At 32.5% G+C, this 14,172-nt stretch overlaps 2 protein-coding genes across 3 annotated transcripts; both read left to right on the forward strand.

The window, feature by feature from the left end:
- The first annotated feature begins 515 nt into the window (after window positions 1-515).
- Window positions 516-13,163, forward strand: LOC105121264 (diacylglycerol kinase 3-like). Of its 2 annotated transcripts, XM_011019829.1 has the most exons (12): window positions 517-1,064; window positions 1,506-1,628; window positions 1,730-1,867; window positions 2,210-2,295; window positions 2,834-2,921; window positions 3,662-3,737; window positions 4,234-4,316; window positions 5,339-5,409; window positions 6,420-6,497; window positions 6,806-6,893; window positions 7,608-7,724; window positions 8,723-9,181. In XM_011019829.1, exons 1-12 carry the CDS (start codon window positions 717-719, stop codon window positions 8,879-8,881), a joined length of 1,455 nt encoding a protein of 484 aa, XP_011018131.1. In that variant the 5' UTR covers window positions 517-716; the 3' UTR covers window positions 8,882-9,181. The 2 variants fall into 2 exon arrangements, with proteins under 2 accessions (XP_011018132.1, XP_011018131.1); XM_011019830.1 differs by lacking the exons at window positions 7,608-7,724; window positions 8,723-9,181 and adding an exon at window positions 13,057-13,163 and having other exon boundaries at window positions 516-1,064.
- Window positions 13,064-14,166, forward strand: LOC105121263 (uncharacterized). The gene is made up of 2 exons (XM_011019828.1): window positions 13,064-13,248; window positions 13,337-14,166. The coding sequence occupies exons 1-2, from the start codon at window positions 13,152-13,154 to the stop codon at window positions 13,909-13,911; spliced, it is 672 nt and encodes a 223-aa protein (XP_011018130.1). The 5' UTR covers window positions 13,064-13,151; the 3' UTR covers window positions 13,912-14,166.
- The last annotated feature ends 6 nt before the right edge of the window (window positions 14,167-14,172 follow it).

A 14,172-nucleotide genomic window follows, 5' to 3' on the forward strand; every position in this document is an offset into this window, starting at 1 on the left:
ATAAAAAATAATTGTGCCTACATTAAATGAGGATGCCCTCGCTTTTTGGATAATACAAATGGTATTATCCGACATTCAAACGCTATGTTCTACCATAAAGTTGAAAACATTATATAATTTTTTTTACAGCGGTTAAAAGTGTGTGTATGATAAAGCGATGCTTTGTTTTGATGATTTTTTTTTTGTTGATATTTTCAAAACTTAAATGTGTTTTGATAAATCTGAATTAATTTTTTATTTATTTAAATTATATAATTTTATTTTTTTATTTAAATTAAGTTTTTATAACAATGTTAATAATTATACTACAAAAGAAGAAAAAAAAGAGTAATGAAATTAATTTACTGTTCTGTTTTTTGAAAAAATTAAACTAATTAAACTCCAGCTGGCACCATTAGTAATTTAACGAAGACAACATAATTACTCACTCTAGTTAACTGTCCGCACCATCATTCCCCCCTTTTTAAAAATCTGGAAAAACAAACCACCATTTCTCTCTCTAAAAAACAAAACCAAAACTCTCTCTCTCTAGACACCAACTCACTTTTATTTATTTTTAAATATATATATCAAGCAACACAGAGAAAACCTTAACAAAAAAAAAATCATATCTCCAAAGCTCATTGCTTTCTAACAGAGACATATTAAATGAGTTATTAATACAGGGAGAGGATAGGAGAGGAGAGGCATTTTTTTTTTGTTTTTTGAAGAATAAAATGGATTCGCCGACGGCCTCAACGACGGAAGGATCGACGGCTAGGATAGTGACGTCGAGATCATCAGTAATTGAATCAATTCGAGGATGTGGATTATCAGGCCTTAGAGTAAACAAAGAGGATTTGAAGAAGAAACTGTCGATGCCTAAATATCTGCGTCACGCAATTCGAGATTCAATCAATTCAAAGGATGTTAATGCCACCGCTGACCGTTACCGAGAAGGAAATAGTGCTGGTCGTGAGGAGGCGCCGGAGGGGCCTATGGTGGTGTTTGTGAATTCCAGAAGTGGTGGTCGGCATGGGCCTGAACTTAAAGAGAGGCTTCAGCAATTAATGGGAGAGGAGCAGGTAATAATGCATTGTGTTTTCCCCCCTTTTCCCAGCGTCTCGTTTTGAGGATTATTTTGCGTCGTCTTGATTTGTTGGTTATTGTTGTTGAAAATAAATTAATATTTTTTTTTTTAATTGAGCAGTGAAGATTTAGTGAAAAAAAGGATGATTAAAAATTAATTAATCATGATAGACTGCTCCTGCTGGTTTCGCATGTGATTTTTGTTCTTCCTCGTCTTCTTCTTCTTCTTTTCTTAACAATTGTAGTTAGTTTTAGTACTGAAAGTTTTCTTGTTAATGTAGCAGTAAAAAAATCAGCTTAAACATGGGTTTAGCCGAGTTAAATAGAAATTAAAGAAAGGCAATGAAAAAATAATTATTAAAAGGCTGGTTGACTAGTTTTAGTTAATATGATTATAGAAAGTTGGGGTTTTGAATAAGTAATGATTTGCAATGCAGGTTTTTGATCTAAGCGAGGTGAGGCCTAATGAATTTGTGGCGTATGGTTTGGGATGTTTAGAGAAGTTGGCCGGCCTTGGTGATTTTTGTGCCAAAGATACTCGTGACAAGTTGAGAATTTTGGTAATAAATGGACCTTTTCTTGATCTGTACAAAAATGGTCATGGTAACGATGCTGTTTCCTGGATGTGTGTTATTTGAGAAATTCTTGGATGATTGAACAGGTTGCGGGAGGTGATGGTACGGTTGGGTGGGTGTTAGGAAGTCTCACAGAACTTCATAGGCAGGGTAGGGAGCCTGTTCCTCCTGTAGCAGTCATCCCTCTTGGTACTGGAAATGACCTGTCAAGGAGTTTTGGTTGGGTAAGCTTCTCTTTTACGTTAAATTTTGAGCTTGGCTTGTTTGAAAATGTGGTTATGGTTGTTTTCAAATAGCTTTTCATGCCAAAATACATGTTAATTTTTTTTTAAAAAAAATTATTTTTGACATAGCACATTAAAATGATTTGAAAACACTAAAAACATATTAATTTGAAGTTAATAAAAAAATAAAATAAATTTAAATTTTTTTAAAAACATTTTAAAACGCAGAATCAAACAGGGATAAGAGCGAAAAATTTAATTTTTTTTTAAAACATTTTGAAACGCAGAATCAAACAGGGATAAGAGTGCTGTTAAATTGTGATCTTGAATGATTTTTTTCAGGGTGGTTCGTTCCCTTTTGCCTGGAAATCAGCTGTCAAAAGATCACTTCTCAGGGCCATCACTGGTCCAGTGTGCCGTCTAGATAGGTAAGCTTTCTCTTATGTTGCAAGCTGCTCCTATGTTATTAACAAAAAAATGTATTTCCGTTGTTAAGTTCTTTTCATTTTATCTAGAAGTCGATAATTCCTTGACAGCTACCAGTATTCAAGTTGCTCGATGCTTTGTTGACTTTAAAAGAAATCCTTATTCTTGGGAATCACATAATGTGGGGACAATTGTGGCCATTTTGTAGCTTGGAGATGCCTCTTTGTGCATCAACCTTACAGCTGATGTTTTCCCTGATTTGCCACTGCTTAGCACTCGGTTTTTGCGGGTGGTTCTAATTTTACCTGTTAAGACGTGATATCTTGGCATTTTTTGCCTGTTTTTGGTTTCTGTTGTGATTTTGTGCCCTTGAGGATTCCTCTTGTGCACATCCCTTCTAATTCTTTGCAGCTTGAATGCTCTTGTGCTGTTAACAAATCTTGTACCTTTGAAAGAAGTCTTGTTTGGTAATAGGCGTGGCTTGATTATGGCTTTTCAATATAACTAGCACTTATAAACGCTACCTTTTTGATGATGCAGTTGGCATCTTCTAATGGCAATGCCAAGAGGAGAAGTGGTGGATCCGCCCCATTCCCTGAAATCCACAGACGATTGTTCCCTTGATCAGGTAGTGGATTGTCCTGCTCCAAAATTATTTTTATTATTATGACTTTTCATTTTCATGTTACCGTCTGGTTTTACAATGCTGATAGGTATTATCATTGTCAAGGGCTAGGATGGCCTTTGGATGAGTTAGCTTACTCTACAGACCCATGCTAGTTAACAGGATAGAGGGAAGGATTTCTAATTTATCAGGAAATGTGTTTTGGACCTGGAAAATTTCTGGATCTGGGTGCTACTTAATGAGATACTTTTGAAACATGCCTATAATCACCTTTCATCAAAGTGAAAAGTATGAACATTGATCTTAAGAATTTCTGAAGGCACATGTATCTTGGAAAGAATGGTAATATTATATATTTAGAATCAAGTAATATGATTAGAAACAACTTTGAGGACTTCAACCTTGCATTTAACAAAGATCACTCAAGCCCATATTTTGTCTGAATGAATCCTCCTTTCACCATGTGCTGCCTCATCTTGGGTCATGTGCCTGTCTCATCTGCAAAAAGAATGTGCCATCCGCTCCCCCCCCCCCCCCCCACACAAAACAAAAAAAAAAAAAAAAACCTCCTGGGGGATTTATGGATTTAAAAGAACAAATACATGTCTAAAGGGAAGACATCTCGTTTCTCATTGTCAATTGAAAGTCAGTCGCTTTGATAGTTTAATCTTGTGATGTTGATATGCTGATCTGTTGGTACAAATCTGATATCTGAGAGATTTGACACTTTCTTTTGAGTGCAGGGTTTAAGAATTGAGGGGGAGCTGCCTGAGAAAATGAATTGCTATGAAGGAGTGTTTTATAATTACTTCAGCATAGGTATGCCAATATGCTCTAGAGTGGCTGTGAATGTTGTGCACGTATGGCTTTAGCTTGGTTTTAGAGATTTGTCATGTCTGAATTTGAACTCAACAACTTCTTGTGTTGATGAGAGTCTCAACTGATGAACTCAAACAAGACTGTTCTATTCTCAACAATCTGTTGCTTTGGTTCTTCTGATATGATTCTTTTATTTGCTTCCTTTGTTGTGCCCATTTGTTCTCCAGCATGTTATCTCATTGGTTCTTATGTTATATATTGTTTGTTCATGAGATAGAAAACTAGGCAGTGAATGTGGAACCATATTTTGTCAATTAACTCAAATAAGAATCCTATGACATCTAAAAAGAAAGATAAACTTCATTTGCCAAGACTTGCTTCATGACTTAAAATTTTTTGTTCCAAATGCCAAGCTTGCAGGTCCGCGCTTGTGATGAATCTTTGTATTTTGTTGTGCTCTTTAGGTTGCTTTTAAGTTTATTGTTTGTTTGCACAGGAATGGATGCTCAAGTTGCCTATGGCTTTCATCATTTACGCAATGAAAAGCCTTACCTTGCACAAGGTCCTATTTCAAACAAGGTTTGATCAAATCTTCCTGTTACTTCAAATATGAATTTGCACTTGTTTTACCTTGGTAAAACCCTGTAAACATGAATTCTTTGATTGTACTTGTACTTTGGGACCAACTAAACAGAAACCTGGACTGTCTTTGTTGGATAGATGTAGTATTAAATTATGATGATGGTGGGAAAGTGACATATAATCTCCATATTTTGCTAGAGCTCTGTTCTTTGATACATTTGTATTATTCCATTAAAATTGCTTGTGCCAGACTAATATTTTGAAATTGCAAACAATTGAAAATCTTGAGAAGAAAAAAAAATATTGAAGTCAAATAAAATATATCTAACCCACTGTTGTGTAACCCATTTTTGGGTCCCCGCGTAAAATATATATATATATAGAAAAAAATAATAATTCTTGTCTCTTCATATCTTGCTAGAAATACACCACTTCCCAATCTTTCCATTGGAGGGTGGATGATCGCCGCGACGCCGCACACGTGCGACACCCACATTCCATTTTTGAACAGATACTAATTTTTAAATTTTTTTCCATTTAGAAAAAAGATTCAGCTGCAAGGGTTTCATGTTTCTATTGTTTGTTGAAATTCACAGAAGCTGTAGAAAGGTCATCCAATTGTGTTGTTTGTTGAGCCATTCATGTTGTCCTCTTGCACTTATAGGTATGATAAGAAGTTATATGTAGGGTCAAAAAGTTACTACAGAGTTGATGGACCTCCAGGATAATACTTGATTTCTTAGTTTATATGATTATTCAAGGTTTTAGTGTTTATTGTTTCTTATTTGGTGGCTAAAGTAGCTCTAATTAGGGTTAGGAGTTGAAGCGCTTCATCAATCAATATAGATAAGCCATCGAGTGTGCTTAACTTTTAACATTATTTTCACTGTGATTAGTGAAACAGATGTTTTTCGAGCTTGTCGACGAGGCATCATTTTTTTAAAACTTCTAAACCTAGTCTAGGGTTCAATAGTTTTTAGTAATATTGATACAATACTGTGTTTGATCTGTTGTTGCAGTTGATCTACTCTGGATACACTTGCACTCAGGGCTGGTTCCTCACACCTTGCATAAGTGATCCAAGTTTGAGGTTAGAGATATCAGAACTTAAGTTGGTTTTATACCATTTATTTTGAACATCTTTTGTTTCTCTTCGCTGTTCTAATACTTAATGACTAGAATAATGTTTGGATTCCTTGCTTAGTTTGTAAAATTTCTTAGCTTGCAACCTTAACGGTGCAAGTCTGAGACTTGAGAGTAGTTGCTTCATGCAACAGTGCTGAAGGGTAGGACTGTCTCCATATTCTAACACGCAGAATCCCACTATTATGGGTCTACAACTAGTTTTAACGACTTTGTAACTAGGATTATAGTTCAATTTGTCATAGTGATGGATGACTTTTTTTTTCTTTTCATTTCTTTAAATTATTATTATTATTATTTTTTGTTTATTAACTCAAGGAATATACTCTGATTAACTTTTGTTTCACTAGAAAATGTCCTCTTGCAATATTTGACCACCATTTCTAAATCTCATACCACGCTAACATTTGACCACTGTTTCTAAATCTCATACCACGCTAAGCTTGTCAGTAATTTTCAGAACTTTATGTTCCTTTATATATTTCTAAATTTTTCATGTGCAACCATTGGTACTGCCTCACAGCAGTTCCCTTGGAAATATGGGTGACAAAGATTTTCATTTTAAATAGTAGTTGCTGAATGGTCATGCTTTGGATATTTGATTCTTTTCCTTCTCATTATTATTATTGTTGTTGTTTTTGTTGTTGTTGTTGTTTTATCAAATATATTTGACTGTATACAAGTTAGTTTTTCTTATCGTCTTATCTAATTTATTTGACCGTATTCAAGTTACTTTTTCTTGTTTATAAATTCATTTTTTTTATGGAATTGCCTCATTCGTTTTCTATGGAATCTCCTTATAAAATATTTTTGACTGTATGCAAGGTAGCTGTTCTTTTTTATTTATTCATTTTTTTATGGAATTTTCTTTATGAATTGTTAATGTTCGTTACACAATTTTATGACAATATGTTGCCTTGATCATTTATATGATGATATAACATTTAATGGCTGCAGGGGACTCAAGAATATCATCAGGATGCATGTTAAGAAGGTCAATTGCTCAGAATGGGAGCAGATACCTGTTCCTAAAAGGTAAGAGTGTGATTGATGCAATTTCTATTGAGATACTTAATGATTAAAGTAACTAGATGCTTCTGAGCACTTTCTTTTTTTCTTTTTCTTTTTTTTGTTTCAGCCTTCCATAACTGTATACTCAATTTCATAAACGCATGCAAGTGTTTTGTCTGACCCAAATATTTCTTTTGTTTCGTTTTTTTCCCGTTGCTGGAGATATTTTGCTAATCTTACTCTTTGACATCATACATACAGCACCTCATTCTTTTACCCTTTGTGTGCTATCTGGTTATAATTAATTTACTCACTTTTGTTCTTTCTTCCAGTGTGAGGGCAATCGTTGCTTTAAATCTTCACAGTTATGCAAGTGGAAGAAATCCATGGGGTAGCCCAAAACCAGAGTATTTGGAAAAGGTATCACATGTCTGTCCTGAGATTATTTTTCCCACTAAACAATTTGTTCTATGGATTTTGTTATGTGCTATTTACTACCTGAAACTGCTGTATACTATCTCCATATGACACCTGCAATTCTATGACTTGGATTACCTTTTGTTGAAAGGTTACAAGGTTAAAAAACAGTGATAAATTATTACAAGAGTAATTATTATATGAGCAATTTTTAAGGCTGCGAATGTGGGTGTAAAAGCGACTTTTTAAAGCTTTTTGGTATGAGGTTCAAAAAACAAATGTATTGATTGATGGGGCCAATTAAAATTAAATATAAATAATGTATGTTAGAGCATTCCACCAACAAGGGGCAAGTAAAAGAGGGGAAAATGGGTTATATAAGTTATAGGAAGAGAGTAAAAAAAGTAGAAAAGACAAGTTTTTTCTTTCTTGAAAATATTTTACTTCTCCCTCTCCAAGGTTAAAATATCCCCCCCAATTTGCACCATTTGGGAGTAATTTTTAACCCCTTGATAATTCCCTCTCTAGTTTTTTACAGTAAACAACCTTAATGATTACCCTTGAAGAATATAACTCCATTACCCCAAACCAAACATAACCTTGGAGATAATTGAAACTTGTTCTCATGCTTGGCTAAAATTATGCTTGCTTGCTTTTCTGATTCCCAAGAATGATTTATCATTTATATATATATATATATATATTTTAATTTTCCAGAAAGGCTTTGTGGAGGCCCATGTTGATGATGGCCTCCTAGAAATTTTTGGCTTAAAGCAAGGATGGCATGCATCATTCGTCATGGTTGAACTCATCTCTGCGAAACACATAGCCCAGGTATTGTAGTCAATTGAAACTTGATAAATTTAGTGCATGCTTAAACAAGCTATTTGGAACCAGTTTTCTATTGTAATTGAGTTCAATTATAGTGTTCAATTTGAATTTAATTGATAAATAAATTGAAATCACATGTCTATTTGCAAAAGAGAAAATTCAATTCATTTTGTTTTCTTTATTAACCATATTACCTTAATCTTATTCCTTCAAAAGTCTCTTGTATTTTGAGGAAGCTCGTTTTAATATTAATATCTCCTCTTTAGTGTAGTCAATCAGAGAGGATGGCTCTGACTATTTTTGTACTATTTTTAGAGATTGAATTCCATTTGGAATTTAATTCTCGACACTTCAAATAATTTCAAACATGAGTTTTGATTAAAACCTCTTAATTGAATTCAATTCAAAGGGTTCCAAACAGTCTGAAAATGTTTTAAAGTATAAATTAAGATTTAATTTTCATCACAATCCTAGTATGTTATGATGGTTTGGAGTGCCATAATATATGATCCCTGGATCTTTCTTTATTTAATCGATCTGTCAGTTGGATCTTATCAAATAAATTAGTGGATCCTAAACTTTTAAGAGGTTGTGCTATGTTCATCTGAGAGACAAGAATATATAAAATGTTGTCAACCATGAATCTATATTTTGAAATTTTTATTTTGTGTGTTTAGGTATGCATGTGTTAGTGTGCAAATGTGCTTTGGGCATTACCTTTGTATGAATTGTATTGCTGTACAATATTTGGTAGAAAATTTTGATGGATCTAATTTATATTTTGGTCAAGGTTTTACCAGCTGTAATTTAATGTTAGAAACAGGCTTTATTGACGTCCAAACTGCCATTTTTTAATCTTAGTTCACAGTTGCTAATCATGTACATTGAAGTTCTTGAATGCCTGACGCAGGCTGCCATTGTGTTACTTTCGAGGGTTGAACCCCACACCGGTGTTGAAGTTATGTTTTCATTTTCACAAGTTGTGTGTTGGTATCTTTCAGGCAGCAGCAATACGACTGGAAGTGAGGGGTGGGGAATGGAAAGATGCATTTATGCAGATGGATGGCGAACCCTGGAAGCAGCCCATGAGCAAGGAATACTCGTCATTTGTAGAAATTAAGAGAGTTCCTTTTCATTCTCTCATGGTTAATGGAGATTAGGCTTCCAGGGTGGCCTTTGGTTTAGGTTGGTATCCTTCGAGGGGGTCTTTTCCTTGGGGCTGAAATCACCACCAAACTTTGTGTTCAGCCATCAGGCTTGTATATTGTATTATTTGTCAAATTTCTAGCTATTCGAAATTCATTAATTGTCAATAATTTTTCTCCTTTTTAGTTTTGGACAGATCCTGCACGCAATTTGTGATACTGTTTATGACACTTACCAGGTGCTTAACTATGGATTTGTAAGTCACGATAATCAATTGAAAAGTGATCGTCCATAGCACTCCTGTGTTTCTTTTACTCTCTTTGTTTTATTCATCATTACAATGCCATCCATGTCTCTGCGGTTTTATTTAACAACAAAGCCACAAGTGATAGTGTTCTTATGGGTGCCTGTGTGTTGCGGAAGTGTTTGCCTGCAGCTACTACATCATCTCTGGAACCCCTTGTGAAAAGAGCGAGCCAGCCTCGTTCGAAAATCGGAGGTTGCCATGGATATGCAGCTCTCTGCAAATTCTTGAACCGATGAGTTCAAATTAGGAAGTACACCTACCTCATAGTACCTTCTTCCCTGTCAAGCACTGACGGTAGTGGCTCGGCAAGAGAAAGGACAGAAAAGGAATGCTCTTCTACTTTGCCATTAGCTGTCACGAAATCTGTAGACTTGTGGGTCAAGGAAAATGCATGCCAGCAAGCTTCTGCTATGAATATAATATAGTAATGAATCGACATGGTTGTCCCTCTGTACTTATGATGTTCTTTTGTAAATTATGAAAATCCCAACTTGACTTGTTAATGACATTATGATTTCGACGAATCAAATTGAAATTACAATACACAAAGGCTGCCAACATGTTTAAGTAAAATCAGAGCATGAAAAAACAAATAAATACACACACACACTGTTAACGTTGTGCGAAACTGGAGCTACCTATTATGATATTTAATAGTATAGTCATTTATCATCCTATATTTAAGGAAAATTAGGTCGAAGATATATAGATAGAACTGGATATTTAATAGTATAGTCATTTATCATCCTATATAAACTGGAGCTAACTATTATGATATTTTAATGCGTCTTATATATAACTATTTTTTAATTATTAGAGAGATGGTTAGAAAATTAAATAGGAGTTTTTTTTTTTTTTTACTTTAAAAACTAAATTTTAATCTATTTTAACATAAATACATCACAAAAACACGCGTATAATCTTGATAAACCAACTACTCAACTCAGAAAACCCTTAAAATCAATTAAAAAATAAAATCTATTTTTTTAGCAACATGAAAGCTTTAAAATATCTTAATGACATTTATCTCTTCAAGATGAATGCTTTGATACCAAATTTGACTTATTTTTGTTAATAAAATCTGACAAATGAATCTGTTTTTCATTCCTTTATCAATTTTCAGTAATTCTCTATCTCTTTCTCAAATTTAGAAATTAAAAAATGAATAAAAAAAGTTTTGATACAAATTGTTTAATTATCAAACTAGAGGAATAAAAAAAAATTGAAAAAAATCATAAGGCAAAATTTTTCAAAAAAAGCACTTGACACCACATTTGTTTTAGAAAACGGTTGCCCTTTTACCTAATTTTCAATTTTATTCCTTCATTTTTATTTTTTTACAAATAATAAAACCAAGTTAAAAAAAAAATAAATTAAAAACCAACCCAATGTCAATTTTTTTTTAAACTGTGATAACTTTACAAAAAATAATATGAAGTAAATCATTTGACCTAATTACTAATCAACATAATATAAAAAAATAAAATTAAAGAAAAAGATTGATGATCAAAGTAAAAAAAACACATTAAAGAAAAAGGTTGATGATCAGAGTAAAAAAACACATTAGAGACCAAAATAATTATTAAAAAGGGCTATTATTTTACTTTATTTTTTAATTCTGATCCTCTTATTTTTAATTTTTCACAAACAATTTAACCAAATTATTTTTTTTATAAAATTAAAAACTAATCCAATAACAAGATATTTTTTTTTTAAACAACTATAACCTAACAAAAACAACTAGAAACAAATCATGAAGCCCAATCAACACCTAATGTTTTGGAATAAAAAAAGAAGAAGAAAAAGCTAATGCTAAAGACAAAAATACTTCATACTTAGGCTCATTTTATTATTCAATATAATAGTAAAATGACATCTTTCTTCTTAAAAAAATAATCAATTATCTTTGTTTTGAGGGTTTTTTTTGTCTTTTTACATGATACATTAATCATGAAAAATTTGTATAGAGATATAAATGTCTCTTCACTTTTTCTAGATATAATAAAATGACATAATTACTCTTATGGTAAAAAAATTTTAAAACTAACTAAAAGGGATATTTTAGTTCCTTTTTTAATTCAAGGACCATTAGGGCACTTTTCTAAAAGGCTATTAACATGTGCGGTAGAAGCACCATTACATTGGTGGTGTCTATTTATTTTGGACTGTGTGACTAGCTTTTCTTAATAGTTGAAATTGCTATAATTTCATCATGTCATTGGATATGCAATCATGTTTTTTTTTTTAATGATTAATGTATATTAGTGAAAATGAGTGGTTTGTCACTAATGATTTTTTCTCTCTCTCCTCCTAAAAAAAATAATGTTTGGTCCTTCTTTTTTTTTTAACTATTTCAACTTTGGTTTTTATTATTTTAATTTTTAATTTTTGTTATTGATCATTTTATAAAAACTTTATTTATTTTTAATTTCATCTTTTTATCTGAATTTGTCACAAATATTTTTTTGTTGTCCTTATTTTTTTGATTTTAGATTTTTTTTCCTTGGCTTTTTAGTATAAGTTTCATTAGTTTTTAATTTCATTCTCCAATCTAAACTTATGGTATATAATTTTTTACAATCTGGTCCTAATTCTATTTATTGTTTTTATCCTTGTATTAAAGTTATCATTCTTTTCAATTTAATCCACAAATAAAAGATTTGTTGTTGAATTCGAATTTATTTTTTATTTTGATTTTAACTCGTAATATTTTAATTGCTAATCTTTTTTATCTTGAATCTTTTTGTTTATTTTTTTACGATTTCATCCTTCAATGTTTTATTTTGTTAGAGTTTGATATTTTTTTTTTTTCATAAATGAAGCTTTTGATATGATAATTATAAGTTTGAAAAGTTAACAAGGTTGATATTCTTTTCTTTTTCAATTTCATTGTTCATCATTAAAAAAATAATAATTGACTTTGTGTTTTTTTTTTTTCAATTTCTTCTCAAATAGATTATCCTAACCTCATGATCTAAGATGCGAGTTTAATAGATTAACTTGAATTAATTCATCCCTTAGGATTTAAGGGTTTAAAGCTTATGATTTATGGTTTAATGTTCAAATTGTATGTCTATTATACCACCTCGAGTTGACTCACATTGGTTTTTTATGCTTTTTTTTGTTTTATTTTATTATTTTATATTTAATTAATTTAAAATTGAATAATATTGTTTTTATGCTCTTTAATAAATGATTTTTTTCCAGTAATATTTATTTTTTTAATTTTTATTTGCCTGCTATTATTGATTTTTCCCCTCTTTCATTCAAATAAAACTAATTTATTTAGCTAATTAAGACTATAACTCAGGTCATTGGATTTGGTTTTATAAAATATATTTGCAATAACTAAATACTTTATACAAAAAACAATATTGGTTTGTTACTCTTGGATAAAGATTATTTTTAGTTATCTTGATTATTTTTTAAAATTTTTGTTTGCCTGTTATCATTGCTTTTTATTTTTTATTTTAATTTAAATAAAACTAATTTATTTAGTTAGGTGAGACTGTAACCTCAGTTATTAATTTTTTTTTTTTAAGGATATTAAATATTTTATAAAAAGAATGACATGTATCCACGACACATAGCGCAGGACCATGCCGAGGAAAAGTTACATGACAGTAGTGGAAAAAAAAAAAAGAACAAAAAGAAAGAAAGAAAAACACGTGTCCTGAGAGATTGTGTTTTCTTGATCCCTTTTAACTTTTTTTTTATATATATATATATTAATTTTTAGTAAGTCACAAAAATTTGACATTTTTTCTTTTTTAAATTTTGAGGACTCTATTCCTAGAGAAACAACAACATATCTTCTTCACTAAAATGGCGATGCCGAGGCAACTGACTCAGAAGCCTTTGCTTATGTTATTCCCTGAACAGTTTAAGCTGTAACACCGATATTTCGGGACTCCCTCAAGAAATTTGGCCCTCAGAAAGGTTTGGCTACAACAAGCACAAGAAAACTTGTTCCATCAATGCCTGCCAGCCAGACAATCAGGCAACCAGCTCTCTTTATGATCGATCACACAGGTGCCAACCCAGCGTTGAATATGGAGTGGTTGAGAAATGCAGGTGAGTTCGGGTGAGAATGAACGCTCCATTAATTCTAGTTGTAGTGCAACCGAATATACAGAACTAATGGTGGGCAGTTTGAGGGAAGATTTCAGCAAAAAAATGAAAGTAACCGAGGATCATCGGCAGGAGGGATCCACACCAAACAATTACCACCATAAAGATCCGCTTTTAAACCACGACAACCCACGTCTACCACCAGTGGTAAGAGATCAGGAGGAGGAATTTAGTTTCGTATGCGCAAATCCTTCAGGACCCTTGATATCTGCAGAAGATATATTCCAAAATGGTATGATTAGGCCGACTTACACTTTATGCAACCGTGATGATCTCCTGTTTGCCGAGGATGTTAGAATTAAAGCAAAAACATCAACCCCATCAACTCCGTTAATGTTCATGGAAGAGCGCAGCGAAGCGGAGGGACCGTGCTGCGTGTGGTCAGGGGGGCACACAGTATCACGAAATCAACAGATATGCAAGAAGAAAAGCTTCACAAGGTTTTCAAAGCTAAGGAGAATACGAGAATTTGTTCTTCCAAGTAGCAGACTGCTTGGCAACGACGCCTTCATCCTCTTTAATCATAAATATTATTCTTCTAAACATCCAACAACAATAAGGACGACTGCCAGCAAAAATGTTCTAAATCAGGAGAAGAAGAAATAGCAGATGCGTAAAATGATGTCTTCGTCAACACACAAGTTGCATTTATATACCTATGAAATAGAGCGATCCAAGGTGGGGATAAAAAGAAATCACACTTGCCATAGCGGCAGGATTTTTTTGGTTTCGTTCAAGGAGGCTAACTAGTTCAGATTCATCCTTGTTGATGAACATGCTAAAATAAAAGATTGAAAGATTTCATGGCCAGGCGGTCTTCGTAATTGAAGAGAACACTGGAATCATCCTTTTCGATATATAAAAAAA

This window comes from Populus euphratica, unplaced genomic scaffold (genome assembly GCF_000495115.2).
Source record: "Populus euphratica unplaced genomic scaffold, PopEup_1.0 scaffold31.1, whole genome shotgun sequence".
NCBI lineage: Eukaryota > Viridiplantae > Streptophyta > Magnoliopsida > Malpighiales > Salicaceae > Populus > Populus euphratica.

What these genes read in the sequence shown, in the direction of transcription:
- LOC105121264 (XM_011019829.1), top strand. Translation starts at nt 717, where the DNA reads ATGGATTCGCCGACGGCCTCAACGACGGAAGGATCGACGGCTAGGATA. An exon ending in GTGACAAGTTGAGAATTTTG is followed by an intron (nt 1,629 to 1,729) that starts GTAATAAATGGA and finishes ATGATTGAACAG; the next exon opens with GTTGCGGGAGGTGATGGTAC. An exon ending in CCAGTGTGCCGTCTAGATAG is followed by an intron (nt 2,296 to 2,833) that starts GTAAGCTTTCTC and finishes TTGATGATGCAG; the next exon opens with TTGGCATCTTCTAATGGCAA.
- LOC105121263 (XM_011019828.1), top strand. Translation starts at nt 13,152, where the DNA reads ATGCCTGCCAGCCAGACAATCAGGCAACCAGCTCTCTTTATGATCGAT. An exon ending in GGAGTGGTTGAGAAATGCAG is followed by an intron (nt 13,249 to 13,336) that starts GTGAGTTCGGGT and finishes GTTTGAGGGAAG; the next exon opens with ATTTCAGCAAAAAAATGAAA.